We start from the raw sequence: 17,337 nt of genomic DNA on the forward strand, positions 1-17,337 counted from the left end.
TTTGATAAGAGAATGCATCGCCGTGTGAGAATTCCCACAACATGTACATGGAGGATGGCGTTTAGTTATAATCGTATCTTTCTGGACCGAAGCTATTGACAACGCACTCATCAGATTTTAGACTTCATAGACCGTGAGATATTAAACCATAGTGAAAAAAAGGGAGTTGCGCCGCAGATTTAACTGCATGTTAAGCTTATTTTTATCCCAAACGAAAACAATGTCAGAATAAGAAAACTAAATCAGGCAACACTGTATACAGCATGTTCATTGCTTGAAATAAGTGGTCATTACTTTTCGACTCTGCTATTCGCACCTGTGGCGTGTTTATCTACATACACACTCATCTTTGATTCATTGTAAATTTCTTCATTTCATGCACTCGTTTATTCACTTTATGCATTATTCTCGACAGGAAGCAGGAGTCTTGGGTTTGAGTCGTACATTATTAGGGAGCTTTAGATTTGCTGCGCGGACGCTTGAGGCGACGAGTGGGTTGGACGTTCTCCTCTCCCCCTGCATCGTGCTGAAAAGTAGCTTTTGATTGGGAGGTTACGCTGAGACGCATGTAACGTATAAAAAATAAAATGGCGCCCCCATGATCGTGCATCAAGTAGCTCTCTACGTCCCCGTCGCGAAAATCTAAAGCTCCTTATTGTACGTACATGACGGTTGTCAATGTGACCGTTTATGTACGTTGATATCCACCGGGATTCTCGCACCTGATCTTGGTCCCTTTCCCAATAATAATAATCTTGGTCCAAAACCGTTTCATGAAGTTCTTTGTCTTTTTGTGTTTCTTTTTCATCAAATGAACACAAGCCCTCACATCCTAAGCTCGGCCTGGCGTCGGTGGTCGTTCTCGTACACATCGTTGGCTCGTCGGCGCACATCGGCCGACGGGTAGTTCTTGTACGAGCAGATGATGGCGGCCAGGACCACGATGATGAAGAGAGCCACAGTGCTGCCGACAATGGTGCCGACGACAGCGGCGGGACTGAGGTTCGACACCCACGACGATCCGGTGGATGAGCTACCCAAGCTGGGCTCCGTGTCGCGGGCGACCCTTTTCAGGGTATCATGGATGACGTCAGAATTGGCCGAGGCGTCTTCACCTTTGAACAAGTCTGTATCTGTATAGGCGTGAAGTAATAAACAACAATGAGTGACTCTGTCTGTCTATCTGCCCTGTCTATCTGACTCTATATTACATATACAAACATGTACACACATGCACACCATACAATGTATATGTAGGACCTATACATAATTAGGTAAATGCTTGAACCCCAATGTCATGTCCAATTCTTATTATATCATATTATGAACACTCCGAAAAGGCCCGGTCCTACTGCCCAAAAGTCGCGTAAACGCATGAATCACGCAAGAAATTTGGTTGTGCATGCTCGTCCGTCGAAAATTTTGGCTGATTTACGCGATGAAAATCACCAATGAATTGCGCAAGAACTACGGAAAGATCACGCAAACTTCACTAACAAACCACGCACTTTCAGCGCATAGGCACGCAAAGGCCCTAAATAGGGCGAATTCGTGGTTGTGCGCGACGACTGAGGTCCACGGAAAACTACGCATAATCTGCGCATTATCACTAACGAACTGCATAAGAATCGCGCATGATTCGCGCATGAACGCGACAGCGGCAACATTTTCGCGAATTAACACTGATATTCCACGCATATTTCGCGCAATATATTGCATAAGAACTACGAAACTATGCAAAAATTACGTAAAACAGCGCAATACTGCGTAAACTTTTACGCGAAGCCGAGTTTTGAGCTGCTCAAAACCTGGAATCGCGTAAAGCGCCGATCCGGCGCACATCGGCGGACAACTACGAAGGTTCCACGTCAGACAAACTCATGATTATGCGCAAATCGCGCATGTATCGCGTATTAAGGCTCGAATTTCTGACGTGATTCATGCGTTTACGCGACTTTTGGGCAGTGTGACCGGGCCCTAAACATTTTTTTTTCTTTCTTAGTTGGTGATAGCAATGTGCAAAGGGAAAGTGGCAATGAAACAATTAATTTACATGTACAATCGCTCTCATTTCATCTTGGAAACTGGCAAAAATATGCCAAAATTATTAGGAAGTCCATTTGCTTATCCTCTCGAAATGCACGATACATGTTTACTCTGATCCGGCTGTCATTAACACATACTTTTAATTCATATTTTTCATTGATACAGATGGTTTTGAAACATGAATAATATTGATAAAAGCAATAATAATTGCAAAGTAATGATCATGGAAATAAAATCAGTAATGATCTATTTGAATTCATACAGGAAACCGGTCTATTAGAAGACCCTACTACAGTCCCCATACCATAGTGTTGTCAGGACACCATGCGCCTGGATAAAGAGGGGTATTTAGCGCACACCAACTTGTTCTGTTGAAGCGGATTAGGCTCTGGATTTTATAAGAGAAACAGAAGGGATCCAAACCCAGGACCTCCTGTTATAAAATCCAGAACCTAATCCATTTCGCCACGATGCTCAACTATCACATAATACACTATAGAAATCAAAACAAATTTAGCTTGTTTATTGCATTTTCAGTGACTCCCTTTTACCTTTTATCCCGTCGAACTCCATGACGAGTTTCCTCATAAATGTGAGTGGCTTCGCCATAACGGACAGATTACTACCAGATTCACGCTTTGTAGAAGGCTGGACTCCCTGTGTGGGAAAAAAGACAGCAAATTAAGAAATGGATCAAAATCAGTTTTCTTTCTTGAATGCTCATACACTATTATAGCATTTGTTAGTTCATCTTGCATGAAAAATGAACATGTCTTCTAAGGATGCAACGAGGATGATACGGAGATTATAGGAGACAAAAACAGACAGGATTAGCGATTCTTGCTGTATCACCGACGTTGAACAAGTTGTTGGTTTTTTTTTAAAGGGTGTGTACAGTTCTGGTTGAGGTGAGGATTTAGCTTTTAACGTTTTGCGAGATATTCAGAAACCACTTTATGAGATGTGAAAGAGCATGCAATTCTAAGGGGTATCAAAAGTTTATTTGATGAAAATCGGTTTTGAAATGGCTGAGATATCCAAAAACAAGGTGAAACAAAGAGATCCTAATAAAAGGCGTGGCCTGTCGCCTTTTATCACTAGCACTTTTTTGGATATCTCAGCCATTTATTTTGAAAACCAATTTTCATCAAATAAACGTTGAATCCTTCTTAAAATTACATGCTCTTTCATATTTCATGAGAGGTTTCTCATTATCTCACTGAGGAATTTTCAAAACATGAATCCCCACCTCAACAAGTACTGTACAGTCCCTTTAATCAAATAATCTGTAAAACTGCAACAAACACCACACAAAAAATGTACATTATCCATGTTGACAAAATACATAAATTTATGCACAGTGCAAGGTCAGATAACTTATACATCGTGAATAATGTATACGGAGTATACGGAACATTTTGCCCCTTTCGGGAATGTCTCTGGTTGAACAAAGTCTCTGCAGCAAAAATGTTTATTCATCAGTGCACATAATCCCATAGAATACCTGGATAGTCCTAGGGATAATGTCAGTATAACATCTTTTGGTATGAGCCAGTGCACAGTTAAAATCTGGGCATGTGAAGACACAATGGTCATTGCGGACCTTCTTTTGAAATTGACTTGTAACTGAGGCATTTGTAAAACTGGATAGGTGTTCATGACAAACGCGAGATATTCATGTATGCCCTTGGTGCACATACTGTCCTTATAGGAGGTGAACGTTTATTCTTTTGAACGATATTAACAAAAGCCATTCATGCAGCACTTACATGTAGATTACCCCGTTTTGTTTTGCATGTTTTTAACTGCTCTTCTAATATGATTAAAAGATTAATCCATGTTTTGACAAGTCTGTGGTTCAGAGGTCATTGTAGACCATTGCTAACTGTGAACTGGCTTATAGTGCCAATCCAGTGAGGTTATTCTAATCCACAGAATTAAACTGTCATTAAACGCTTTAAAGAGTGAGTTAATAATCATGCTGGATTGTATACCGGTGTAAGTAGATTGCATATATTATTCTCATTCACATCTTAACCGGAGCTGGGCATTATCGTGCCATTCACACAAATTGATGAATTGCTTGTTTTTAATGAAATGCTGTAATATAATTTTGTCTCTCCAGCAGTTGACCAGACGAACTCCCGATGCGCACAGATACAGGCCAATTAGAGATATTCCGATCTGACATAATTAGATTTCCGCCTATACCCAGGTACTTCTTTTATCGCCTCGCCTCCAATAAATGGACAATAAAAATTGATGTGGAAGAATGATGCCTGAGATTTTGGTCCTATGCTTTCTCCGCGAGTGTAACTGTATAAAACTATACAACACAACAATATTTTTGTTTGTTTGGTTTTTTGTATGATATGACGAGGAAAGCATGTATAGTGTACGTAAATTGTTAGCCCAATCTGACCAAAAACAACACAAAAACAAACTAACATTTATTAGCTATAACGCTTCACTGTTTCCCTTTGAGGTGCCTACATAGCAAAGCAGGCACGGACGTTAATTGTTTCTTGTCATATTAGGGCCTACTTTTGTTCATATTTAGGCCTATAAAACGCTCACTGTCCACGATTTCTTAATAAAAAAGAAGAAAAAAGAAAACAACGTGTCTCGGGCCCTGACACACATAATTTGCATTAATCATATTATGCAAAATAGATAGGCCAGTATTGTATCTTGTCTTTACAATCTTTGGCAAAAGTTTTGCCACATCAGAAGCAACGATGTATACAAGTTTAGAAGCTTGAGTATCTAAGTATAGGTAACTTGGTGATCGAAGCAGTAGTTCTGCTCTTTAAATCAGGTAAAACATCATTTGAGTAATTTACTCAAACGTGATTTCATGTACTGGTAACACTTTTGTTTCTTTGTCATAGGCTTATAACCAAAAGATGGTTTCGTTTCTCATTATTTGCGAATGAATTCAGTATTTGATGAGAGTTTTGACCGTGACATGGTAATATCCAAAGAAGTTGCCGGAATAACTAACCCGGAAAAGACCTTCTGGATAATTCCTCACCCACTTTCATCGTCCTCCTCCCGTTTGGTCAAGGTTAATATATTGTCCTAGGGCTACTACAAAATATGATGACGATTTCCCCTGGGAGTTTTTCCTAGAAAAGTCTCAGACCCGCGTTGGAAATTTATACCCGAACTGACGAGTGATTTATGATTTAAATATAGATACAGTCTATATATATATATATATATATATATATATATATATTATATATATTATATATATATATATTATATATATGTATATATACATATATATATATACATATGTATATATATATATCATATATATATATATTATATATATATGTATATATACATTAATATATATATACATATGAATATATATATATATATATATATATATATATATTTTTTTTTTTTTTTTTTTTTATTTATTTATTGATAGATATACATATTAGCTCGACACTAATTTATTTTCTCTGGTGGCCCGTAAGAGCCACTAAAATCTTTGAATTTGAAATTTTGGTGGCCAGAAATAGTAGGAAATATGAAAAATGATTTGTCATTTTAGCTGCCCGCGATATTAGCGGCCACCGAAAGATAAATTTGGTGACCCGACATTAATTTTCAGTGGCCCCGGGCCGCTAATGTCGAACCCGGTTTTATATTTAATATTATATTCGTGGTATGTAATATGTTATCATTGATTACATTGATTACATTGATTACAGTAAATATGTATACGTGATATGGTATATTATGTCACGTATTTATATAACGTAAAAAGTCTGACTTTGCTAAAGTGAGATTTTCATATTTTGACAATTATTATGCATGCGTGTCAACCTAGCATCTACCCATTCTTGAAGTACTTGATAAAAAGACTAGTCATTGCATTGTAGTTTGAAGTCATTGGTTAGATTAAAATGGATATGATGGATGAATTTTTTTTTCCAGGAAAGCCTCCATGATCACCTACGCAAGATAGCATGTAATACTTTAACATCTGTACCTGACAACGAACCACAATGAATTCGCGACTGAAGGGTTCAATTCTGGGTAGTTTATTCCCAAGATTATCTAAGCTCATTAAAGGAAAGCGCCACTCCACATGCAAAACGTCTCTAAAGAACATCTAAAAAAAACAAAAACAGTCAAACAGATAGAGTGTCATCACAAAAACCCGACAGAATGGCAGAATTAGAAATTTCACCTGTTTTGAGAAAACAGTGATATTGATCACTAAGTATTATGCAAATGGGATATGACCTTATCGTCTCACATCTTTACCCATACACATTAACGCACTTTTTTGTTTCTATCCCAATTTGAATTTATTTTCCAAGTAACTTTTTAAAAAGTTGTCGAGTTGTCGAAAGTAATGAAAAAAAATAGCAATGAGTTTATTAAAGGGTTTACATCCTTACTTATTACCCAAATGCTATCTATGAATAATATCGTTTCATAAGAAACAATGTGAGAGCTCTGAGGCTCTTGCATCAGCGGCTCATCAAATGATCATATTATGATTGTGACTGACAGCGCTATGTTTCGCTAATAAAATGAGACACTCTTTTCTCTTTTGATGTAACATTTACTGATATGTTTGTTTGGTAGTTATCGTATTTATCTCACTTAACTTGAACAAAGATCAGATGTCCCTCCTCTGATACCCAAAGGAAAGGACAAACTGGACGCGTCTATAGGGTACGCCAGGGCGTGTACGTCCTGGCGCTTCTCTTTCCTACATAATTTCCTTCACATATTCCCAGGTACGCCCGGAATGACAATGAGGAACATTTTGGGTAAGGCGAGTTACTGCAGGCTGTGCGCAAATCACATTCTTGCGTCGTCCGTTTTTTCACGGAGAGAGAAAACAAACGCCCTGACAGGAATTCGAAAATGGGGCCGTGAGGAAAGAGTAAAAGTACCGTTCCCCCCTTTGCCAGGCCAGAGGGGGGCGGTTATCCCCCTTCGTTCACGGTTAGTTGGCATCGATAATTTGCACGTTCCAGTTTCTTCTTGAGCAGTGGTATTGAAGCCTGACTGCCAGCAGTCGCACCCAGGCACACATGTTTTGGCTGATAAGAGAAGGATGCCATAATTTTCATCGTTTCATTTCTTTGAACAATGAGCGAAACTGGACCATCGCACACTGTGTCGGGTAACATGATTTAGCCTACGACATATTATCATCGTCTAGGGTAATTTGTTGAGAGTATTTTTGTGGCATGGCCGGGAAACAGCTTGTCTTGAAGGGCAAATTTCCTGCTTCCCATTAACATGATTCTGATAGCAGAACCTTTTTAATGCGCACCTCCTGGTAGCACTGGGTTGTTGTTGTTTTTTTTCTATACACATATAGTATGCATGTAGCAATCGAGGAAATTTATTACTCTTGACAGTGAGAAGATTTTTACTTACTTCGAGGATTCAACTCGCCAAGTCTGATTACGTTGAACATGTATATAGTCCAATAGCTCATCAGTCAAAACCTGCATTGAATATTATTGACACGAATACTCCATCATGACCTGACAATTACCGATTCAATTCACCTGTTCCTATTGAACGCATTTCGATACTTAAAATAAAATTTGCATCCATCAGTTGTTGCTATGTCAGGTACCACTCACTTCGGGGGAAAGGAAGATACTCTATCTATCAACTGATACCCGAATATCAATCCGAGGGACTTAAAATATGTCAAATTTGTCAAAATCTGGGGGCTTGTCCGGTAGGGAAAAATCATCAGTGTAAACATTACACAACTTGAAACCCCTCTCCGCAAAAGAAACGACCAAAGAGAAGATTGTGAGAAATCGACGCATTTGTTAGAAGGGTATGCCTATAAATGCGAAACGTGCCAGCGAACAAAATAATGAAGTAAAATTGTTTATTTCATTATATATTCATTCATTTATTAGAATGTATGTCATATGAAGGTGCCATGATATGTACCCAAACTATCTGCTTATTGTCCAGTTTATCCTTGCACCTTGCATTTCAAGCTAAGGACCTTTGTGCAGTGAAAAATAAGTAAATGAACTGAAGGATGAATTTGCGAATGAATATTAGACGGATGGATAACTGTTTATGCTAGGCGTAGCATTGTATCCCTGTCCATTGTACCACACGTAAGCAACACATTATTGATTTTGCTTTATCTTGCTGATTCACAATCAAGAAACGTCTTAAGTGCGTCTTTCTTCTATTAAAAAAAATGGAGATTCTTTTGAGTTGTGAGAATTCTAAAAACACTGCTATGGCAATTTGTCATCATTTCTGTAAACGAGTGGCATTTTCATGCAGTAAGCATATTTATGGATGAATGTAAACAATGATACAGATGTGTATCTATATATGCATGTAATGCATTCATTAAGGGAATATCTTTACAAGTACGATTCACGTTACTAGGTATAACGTTAACTCGGCATCACTCGATTTCACGAATTCATCGCCTGTCATCAATGTAATAATGACTATACATTTGGCAGACAAATATGTTGCTAGGAAATTTGATAACGAGTGACTTTACAAAAACTTTCGTCAGAGTAGCAGTAAGAATGCAGGCCTCTTGCCGTCGAAGCGTCACAAAGCAAAGTATACGTCCCATTAATTTTGCTTATGCACTATCGTAGTCATGTCTTTCTTTGTTGACCAACTTATTTTGCAGGAGGATCACCACAGGAAGTAATTCATTAGTGTGCGTAAGGTGCGCGACTCCCCATTTTTTATTTGCGGGTTACAAGAGTAGTTATCTCTTCTAGAGACTCCGACTTCAGCTTGAAAGTTTGAACAGGAAAGATTTCTTGAATTTTGACTATTTAGTGATAACCAGTACAGCTGTACTTACTTTGACGCTAAAATCGTCTCCTGCAGTTATGCAGCATGTGACTGATCAAGAGTCAAGAATGGTTCATAAATTTGTGTTATTTCTTTTTTCCATGAAAAAAGTGGGTTATTTGTCATGTCCTCTTCCTACCTAGTAAGATACCGTTATGATCGGTCTATATTTTATCATAGAATCTTCCCTAACCTGTGGGACCGATTTCTTGGGCTGCAAACGTCCAAAGATTTATGAATAAATATCTGTGATTTTCTTCTTCCTTTCAACGAACAGCCTAATGTGACGATGGCATCTCTCTTTTACATCAGTGCGCCCGTATCAAGTGTTTCCCCGAGTGTGCAATAAAAGTTTGTCACTCCACGATATATCCCGGCTATAACAGGATTCATACACTCAATCTGGTGTGATTACCGGAGTCTCCCACAGTCAACAAATGTCGCTCCTAGCACACTAGGAGCACGTTCTTGACCATAGCTTGCACCGAACTGACACGCCAGACCACGCCTATTCCCCTAGCGTGAAATTGACACCGTGAGGGCGGGAAACTCGCGCAGGAAAGAGCCAAATCCTTCCAAATTCTTGGCAATTGATTCCAGAAATGATCAGTAGGTATTCTTTTTTCTTTTCTTTTCTTTTTGGTTCAAATCATGGTTAAAATCATTACATACACTATCGTCATGCTGTCATTGATGTGGGGCTACTTCTGTGACGAAAATCAACATTCGAGATTTCCATTGCATCCGAGACTCATAAGTCAATCAATGGTATGTCAAAATGGTGTCATCGCGTTCAATACGTGTAGTGATGTTCACGGGAACTCCTAGTCAGGCCAACATTTTAATTTTGGCAGCTTTGGCACACTTGTGCTTCGAAACTGAAGCTTATGATTTCTTTGCCTTGAAATCCCGAGATTTTGATGGCAATTTAGATGAACGCTGTTCGTGTTGATGTATATATCTAATTCGTCTTTCTACTTCTTCTTGTCTTGTCCTTCAAATACAGGTACACTTTCAGCATGGTGCTATTCAGTAGAATGCTTTCAGGGACATATTCAGCTATTATATATGAGTATCTGATGAGTGTTTATCGGCTCGGCGGTTCATCCTGCAGTTATGAATGAAAGATTTGTGTTAACGTGCTAATGGCGTGAAGGCGTTGATACCGCAGGGTGGAGTGCGGTTGACCACGTAGTGTAAGGCAATAGCGTGTTACGTCCGTGGTGGGTGTGTCGAGGCAATATCTGGTCATTGGCCCTCTTTATATTCATGATATAAACATTGGTTTAAAGGGAGATCTTCTTCAAGTTGATTTTAAAGTATATGAAACACTGAAGTCAGCTAAGAGTCAAAAACAGCTTCATAAAACTTGCATAAGGGACAAGAAAGTCATATAAATTGAAAGGGTCAGTCAACGTCCTTCGAGAAATCGCAATCACTCTTCAATAGTTGATTATAGACTTTATGTATTACATGAATGTTTTGTTTTGGGTTTCAGTGCGTTGAGCTGATGATTTTAGCAGAGACAATTGACATAGAAAATGTACATTATGAAAAAATTGGCAGAAACTAATATTACTTCATCAAAGAGTTCCTATATCTCCCAATAAACTGTTATAGTATTTCATTAGATACTGAATTCAATTTGTCGTCATGACTTAATTTAGCAATGCTAATGTTTGCTATGTTTCATCCATGTTTATAAACCAGATAAAATGAATGCGCATTCTTTTTATAGGAATATTTATATCTTACATTTTTATCTTGTTTCAATTTTCCGTACTAGGTTCGTGTCCGCGATTATTGGCAAGCTTCGACAGAAACAAATGAGTCATGTGAAAACTGATTGCAATCAATCAATGGTATCTGAATGAGTTGGATATGTTTATCATATTATTTTGATCAGCAATAATGCATGTAGATATTCAAGTTCTATGCTTTAAAGGTTGTTACCCTCCATAAGTCCCAGCTAACATATTATTAGATTAATTCTAAACACAAGTCATGACGAAAAGTAGTTCTATGTGCATTCAACAAAGTAAAAAAGAAGAAGTAATAATAATAGTTTGACACATCCCGCCTCAATCAGTTGTTGCTTTTGTCTGTATTGTGCTCTGTTGTATGACAAAAACCCGTCTACTCGAGGGATTTGAATGCATATCCGTATTCGGCGGGTGAAAGGTCACCGAATGCCACAGAGGCGAAAACGGCTCTTTAACCCTCTGCCTGCCGTATTAATTCCCTGTCCGAAGGTATGCGTGTAGAATTTGTTCACATTTGACTCACTGGCACAGGAAGGGTTAGAAAATGTCATAAGCGTGAGCGGGGAAAACTCATCGACAAAAGAAACAATCTGGTGTTCATTAATCACAGTTAAACGCTGCAATTTGAATTCGATTTGTCACAAACAAACGACATGAATGACTTACATGATTCGACATGGGCAGGAAAGGGAGGGAGCGTGTTGACATGCCATAAAAGATAATTTGATTTCATATTGATTTCATCAAAAGGATGATTTGAGTCGGGAAGACCCGCGCGCCTCCTATCCTGGTCATAGACGCCCAGTGCCCTCTCGCCGGGACGCAGGCCCTGATGTCAACATCCTACTCACATTATTCACTTCGCGTCACTCTTGGAAACATTGGTCTAAAGGAGTAAAAACATTTTGAGTTAGACCTGATAAGGTACAAAAGAAAGAGAAATCGCCATCTCGCGTGGGAAGATTCTTCCATTTTTGATAATTTGCAACATTATTGTGTGTATTCCGGATTCGTTGAGATCTCTCCCTCGCCCTTTCAATTGTGTTCGATAGAATTATTTTTTTACTGTATGAGAGGCTATAGCAACTACGAATGAACAAGTTCCTGAAGTAATTTCTAAATCACTCTATTTCTTTATAAGTCATGAAGTTTCAGCGTGGGATTTTTCTTTTCGTTCAAAAATAAACGTGAAAAATGTCGGGGGAGGGGGTATTTTAGTGCCCCCTCCCATTGAAGGTCAAAAAAGGTTTGAGAGTTTGCAAAAGCATCATCAGTTCCCATCAGGTATTGGAAAGAAATATTCACATTATCTTCCATAGAGTGATATCTGTATTGAGGAAATGTTTGTGCGATGAGGGGTATTTATTTTTACATTTAAGATTCTTCGTTGTTTCAAATGGTCCAAAGAATAGAGAGAGAAAAATATTTCTACATAAAGTCTTCTCTTACACTGTATAGACCAAGACATTTCTATACCGATCGAGCTACGCCACCATTCAAAACCAATGTACTTGAAAAAGTCATCACTGCATACAGGCATTCAAGCACTAAAGAGAGGATATACGAATAAGTTGCACGATGCCTACCGATAAGTGTCTAAAATGCTAGTCTATTTACCACACGACACTTTTAAAGTATTTTGGTTGAAGAAGGTGGACTTTAAAAGGATGTGTAGTATGAGGGATTGTTTTTGTTTTTGTTTCTTTTGCATATGTGTCAGTGTGAGTGTGAGTCAGAGAGAGGGAAATATATTACGTTGAGAGAGGACGAGAGAGGGAATCTTCAGCCTTCATAATTGGTCTTCCATCAAATTAGTCATTTAACATCACAGAAACTGACAACTGTATACGGTGTTTCTCTGATCCAAATATTAATAATGTCTGGCAGTACAGTACACAGTCATAATTATTTCAAGCTACGCGTGCTGCAAATGACAAGCTTCGGCGAAGAGAGTTCACGAGTTAGGTCACGTTAAAGTAAAACTCCTTAAGATTTATTCTGAGTGATAAAGGAAACTCAAACAGTATGTGACCGTTTCAATGAATTCGAACAAGATTCAAACTCCTGCAGAATGTTTTATTTTTAATGCACGAGATACGATGTGGTCACATTCATGTAATCGGGCCAAAGGATTAGTATTGCCTCAAATGTCTTCCAGTGACTAAATATGACAATCTACACTAAATTTCCTCTGATGAAATTAGTCTTTTCACTGAAAATTACATGATTAAGAAATGATTGCTGTGTAATGGACAAGATTTGGGCTGTTGAATTATTGACAAAAGTGTTAGATATTAAAGTGTTCTTTACAATTTGAACGGCAAGTTTGTACGAGAATCGTGCAAGGATATAAAATCACAATTCTTCTCTTTCAATCTGGGTATAGGATCGTGCCCACTATCACTGTTTGATTGAAATATGAATAAATGAAATGTCTATACCTCGCTAATATTTAGTTTGACTTCGATGACACTTTCTCTGTTCTATTTTGTTTAATTTCAATATATATATATATATACATCTCTTTATTACGAAGTCGATTTGAACATGGATGGAGTGATTCTTTCATAGAAACAGCTGTATGGCGATGTCCTGAGTGCATTGGATTCATAGCACCGTTATTGAGCAAATCCATCCTTAAACTTCTACTTGAAAGTAAGAAGTGCCTGGCCCTATATTTAGTGGAGCCCCCAGTTAAAAGAACATCTATAATAGGTCTACCCATGTAGTCTGAGGTAAATGGAAGCGGAAAAATACATTCAATGACATACATTCACTTCCGGGGTGATATGCATGAATCTTGAAAATCGGTATGGTTCGTTGAATGAATGATTTCATTCAGATTATTCAGATTTGCTCCAAAATATCGTCCGAGGTAAAAATGTCAGAGGCTGCCAACCATCATTAGCAAAATGTCACAGGTAAAGATGTAAAAGGAAAAATTGCTGGAGTAACAATGTTACGGGGAAAAATAAACCGAGGTAAAACTAGTCATCCCAGGTAAAAATGAAAATATCAAAGGTATACAATGTCAAGGGTAAAATGACAAACTGGAATATAAATGGCAGATGTTAAAATTATATTCCAGCGAACGTAAATATCAATCCAAATACCAGTTACTATAGAATCTGATTTTCATTCGTGGTGCCCTTGGTTACGTTAACATTGTTGAGAAGTTAGCTCTGTCTTGATTACCACACAAAATGATTAACCTCTGACATTTCTATCTGTGACGTCATTGTCTGTGGCAATTATACTTCTGATATTTTCTCTGACCTTCCGGCTGGTCGGCCATGTTCAGACGAACACATTCTATAATATATTGCAAACTCAAAGTACCATCCATACAATTAATTTGAGGTCACTGATAACATTTTCCATTTAAAATCCCTAACGTAAAGATAACGTCATTGTTTTTTAATACATTAGGTCCCTTAGTGATGTTTGTCAAAAGATGGATACCATCCTTTCAAATAGCTGTCATTCTTGTGTTTAACCTCTCTAGATAATGATGATCCCTGGTGAATTCTTAATTGAAGTCATGATTGTAAAGAGAATCATAACGGGCTGTCTGTCACCATCAGGAAAAAATAGTATAGTATCAGGAGGGTCACGTGATTCTGCCAGACCTTCGGGTAATAATAATCTTTCCGAGCCACCCGTCCGGTATCGGACGCTAGCCGGGCGAACGTCCGTTTCTGGACCTGGTGTTTTGTCCCATCGTTGATGACGCAATACTCTATCCCTTCAAAAAAATGAACGGAAACGGACAACGAGAGACTACGAGTGGGCAGCTATGCCGTGCCTATGAGAATGTAAGGGGGGGGGGGGAACGTTAAGGATGGCACGGGGTAATGTCCTACGCTCGACTGCAAGACGTAGAATGCATCCTATAAAGTAAACGAACACGACATGGTCAAAGTTTTTTTTTCTGAATTTGACATACGATGTATTACTAAGCAAGATGTATAGGATTTCAAAGTTCCATGCTTCCCTAAAAAAGAGAAGAGTCCTAACATAAGTCCCAGCAACATATACAAATTAATGGAGATGACGATATATCAACACCTCATAACCCTTTCATAGATTTGTAAACAAAAACTATATAGATCAAGATTTGGGTCGGTAATTCAGCAAGTTCATTTTCCTTCACTCTGTACCCTCTCCACCTTTGAATTCAATTCAAATTCAATTCAATTCAAGTGAAATCATGTTCACACAATATGTCGTCTAATGTGACGGGGTTAAAGATATATCAAGAAATAAATGAAAATAGAATAAAACAAAAACAAATGCAAATGAAATAATTTTAAGATGGCTTAAACATTACATGGCATACATAGACCCTGTTATATATTAAACGAAGCAAAAGTATGCAACCCGTTTGTTTTGTTTTTTTAAATTGTTCTCTGAAAGGTTTGCACACAACAGGCCTGGGTGTGGCATGCTGAAAGTGGGGCAATCGACTCGTAATTAATGACATTTTCACTACTTGCCTTGTAGGCCCTATACACCCTGATCACCTTGTTGGCAAAAGTCGAAATCCACTGCCGGCACCTTTGTTTCCACGTGTATTGTTTAACCCGTTGATGAGGACGGTTTGATTTCGCTATCCAACACGCATTTCCCATAGACACCTTCCCGAGTATACAATTAACGGGACTCGTCTTCAACGGGAGTGAAGTATACAGCGTATAAATAGATATAGGCGACTATAACTCACGCATGTTCCTGAACAGCTCATGTATACACTCGACGAATACTATAGTATTCAATACATTTAAGAATGGGACGAGGTTTGGATCTAACTTATATAAATACCCACGATATGTATCTAATCGGGCGTAACATCAGACAAAAGAAATCTAAAGCAATCAACCGTCCGCAGAATAAGAATTACCAGCATTCCTATTCAAAATATGTGCCGCACTTATATTTCTGAGCAGATTACCTCAAGGCATTGCACTATTCTTTTTCTTTCAGTTACATTCGATTATAATACATTTGAGTAGGTATAAGGTGTACACAACTAGCATTATGTGTTCCGCTTTATCATACCTGTATATTATACTATCGATGCTATATACGCGAAGTGTACAAGCGAAGTAATACTGAAGAGTGTATACAAACAACTACATTAAGGTAATCTTTGTGCGTGATAATGACAGGATCTTCTTCACGATAAGGGTCACATGTCGACGTTCTTCCAGAGTCCCTATCATTATCTTCATCTTTGCGTAACCAATGACCTGTAGTAATAAACTTTAACTGGGTCCAAAGGGACATAGTTAGAAACACAACCAGAAATATCTAAAAGAAATAATAAAAAACAATTCCATATAATTTAAGTTTCCATGAAAAGTACCCTCGATATTCCCTCCACTTGTTACTGACAATCAAGGGTGACGTCATTCCCCCTGCTTCCTGAAAGAGGTAAACCAAGTGCTTTTTCATTATGCACGAAATCTGAAAGCATACGTCAAATTGTCTTTGTATTTTCTTCCATATCGTTGTCCATGCATGACGTCACGAACTGTAGTAGGCTTTTCATCCAGCGATGGCGGCACCGAAACTTTAAACACTCATAACTTTTGAACGGATTGTCCGATTTTCCTCAAAAATTCGCTGATGTGTTCTACTAATATTGCTGCATTCACTCAATCCACATATATAAGTGGGTTTCATTTCCGTCTCAGTAAATGATTCCATGATGGTAGTAGTCACGATAACTTATTCTGGCTGTTTATAGACATCACAACAAGTGCGACGTCTATTATACCATAGAATCACAATTCAGTATCGACTAGAGGACCAGTACAGTGGGATGTGGGGGGGGGGGGGGGGGGGGCGGGGATGGGGTAGAAGCCTTAGTTATGCACCTAGATATAACACGGCTTCATACACGAACATCTTATACTTAAGTAACAGATAATTTCAGTATCAACTATAGGACCAGTGCAGAAGGGGTTGGGGATGGGGTAGAAACCTTTATATACACCTAGAAATAAGACAACTTTATACACGAACATCTTATCTACTTAAGTAACAGATAATGTACATGACCTTTTGACAGTGTCAGGGGGATTAACGCAGGGACTCGTCTCTGTTCCTATTTAGGATCCAGGGGCAACATCGCCGGGAGAAGGTTGGAGAAAGACACAGAAACAGACAGACAGACAGACAGACAGACAGACAGACAGACAGAGAAAGAGAAACGGGGAAGGGAAGAGAGGAAAATAAAGTATGTGTGTGTGTGTGTGTGTGTGTGTGTGTGTGTGTGTGTGTGTGTGTGTGGAGTGGTGGGGGGGGGGGGGTGTCCCGGGCAATAAAAACCTCAGAGATTATTGAACTTTTCAACGTAGGAATTTTTTTTTTCTTGTCTTTTCTTTCTTGGAGCCATCATCTCTTCCTTTTTTGTTAACAAAAAAGTGTGTGTGTGAGTGTGTGTGTGCATCTGTGTGAATTCTGTGTGAATGTCATTTCTCTTATAAAAACAGGGTATGATTTGGTAAAAAGAATCAAATATATCGTACTGTATGTTTGAAAAATGATTTAGCAGCACAAGAAAGAAGAATACAGCTGCTTTTTTGTTGTTGGTGGATGTATTAATTTCATTATTAATATGGATTTCACATTGAATGAAGCTCAAATAAAGAATATTATAAAACAACAAAAGAAGTAG

General features: G+C 38.3%; 1 protein-coding gene across 1 annotated transcript in view; it reads right to left on the reverse strand.

Annotated features, from left to right (window-relative positions):
• Nucleotides 1-623: 623 nt before the first annotated feature.
• LOC139729485 (uncharacterized) overlaps nucleotides 624-17,337 on the reverse strand; it is a 41,671-nt gene continuing 24,957 nt past the window's right edge. Inside the window, exons 2-3 of the mRNA XM_071640410.1 lie at nucleotides 2,598-2,703; nucleotides 624-1,133 (exon numbers count right to left, since the gene is read on the reverse strand). Coding sequence (XP_071496511.1) covers nucleotides 826-1,133; nucleotides 2,598-2,703 — 414 coding nt within the window. The 3' untranslated portion in view covers nucleotides 624-825. The remainder of the gene's footprint in view (nucleotides 1,134-2,597; nucleotides 2,704-17,337) is intronic.

Source organism: Diadema antillarum, unplaced genomic scaffold (genome assembly GCF_040938485.1).
Source record: "Diadema antillarum isolate AM-2024a unplaced genomic scaffold, OU_Dant_1.0 seq00000243_RagTag, whole genome shotgun sequence".
NCBI lineage: Eukaryota > Metazoa > Echinodermata > Echinoidea > Diadematoida > Diadematidae > Diadema > Diadema antillarum.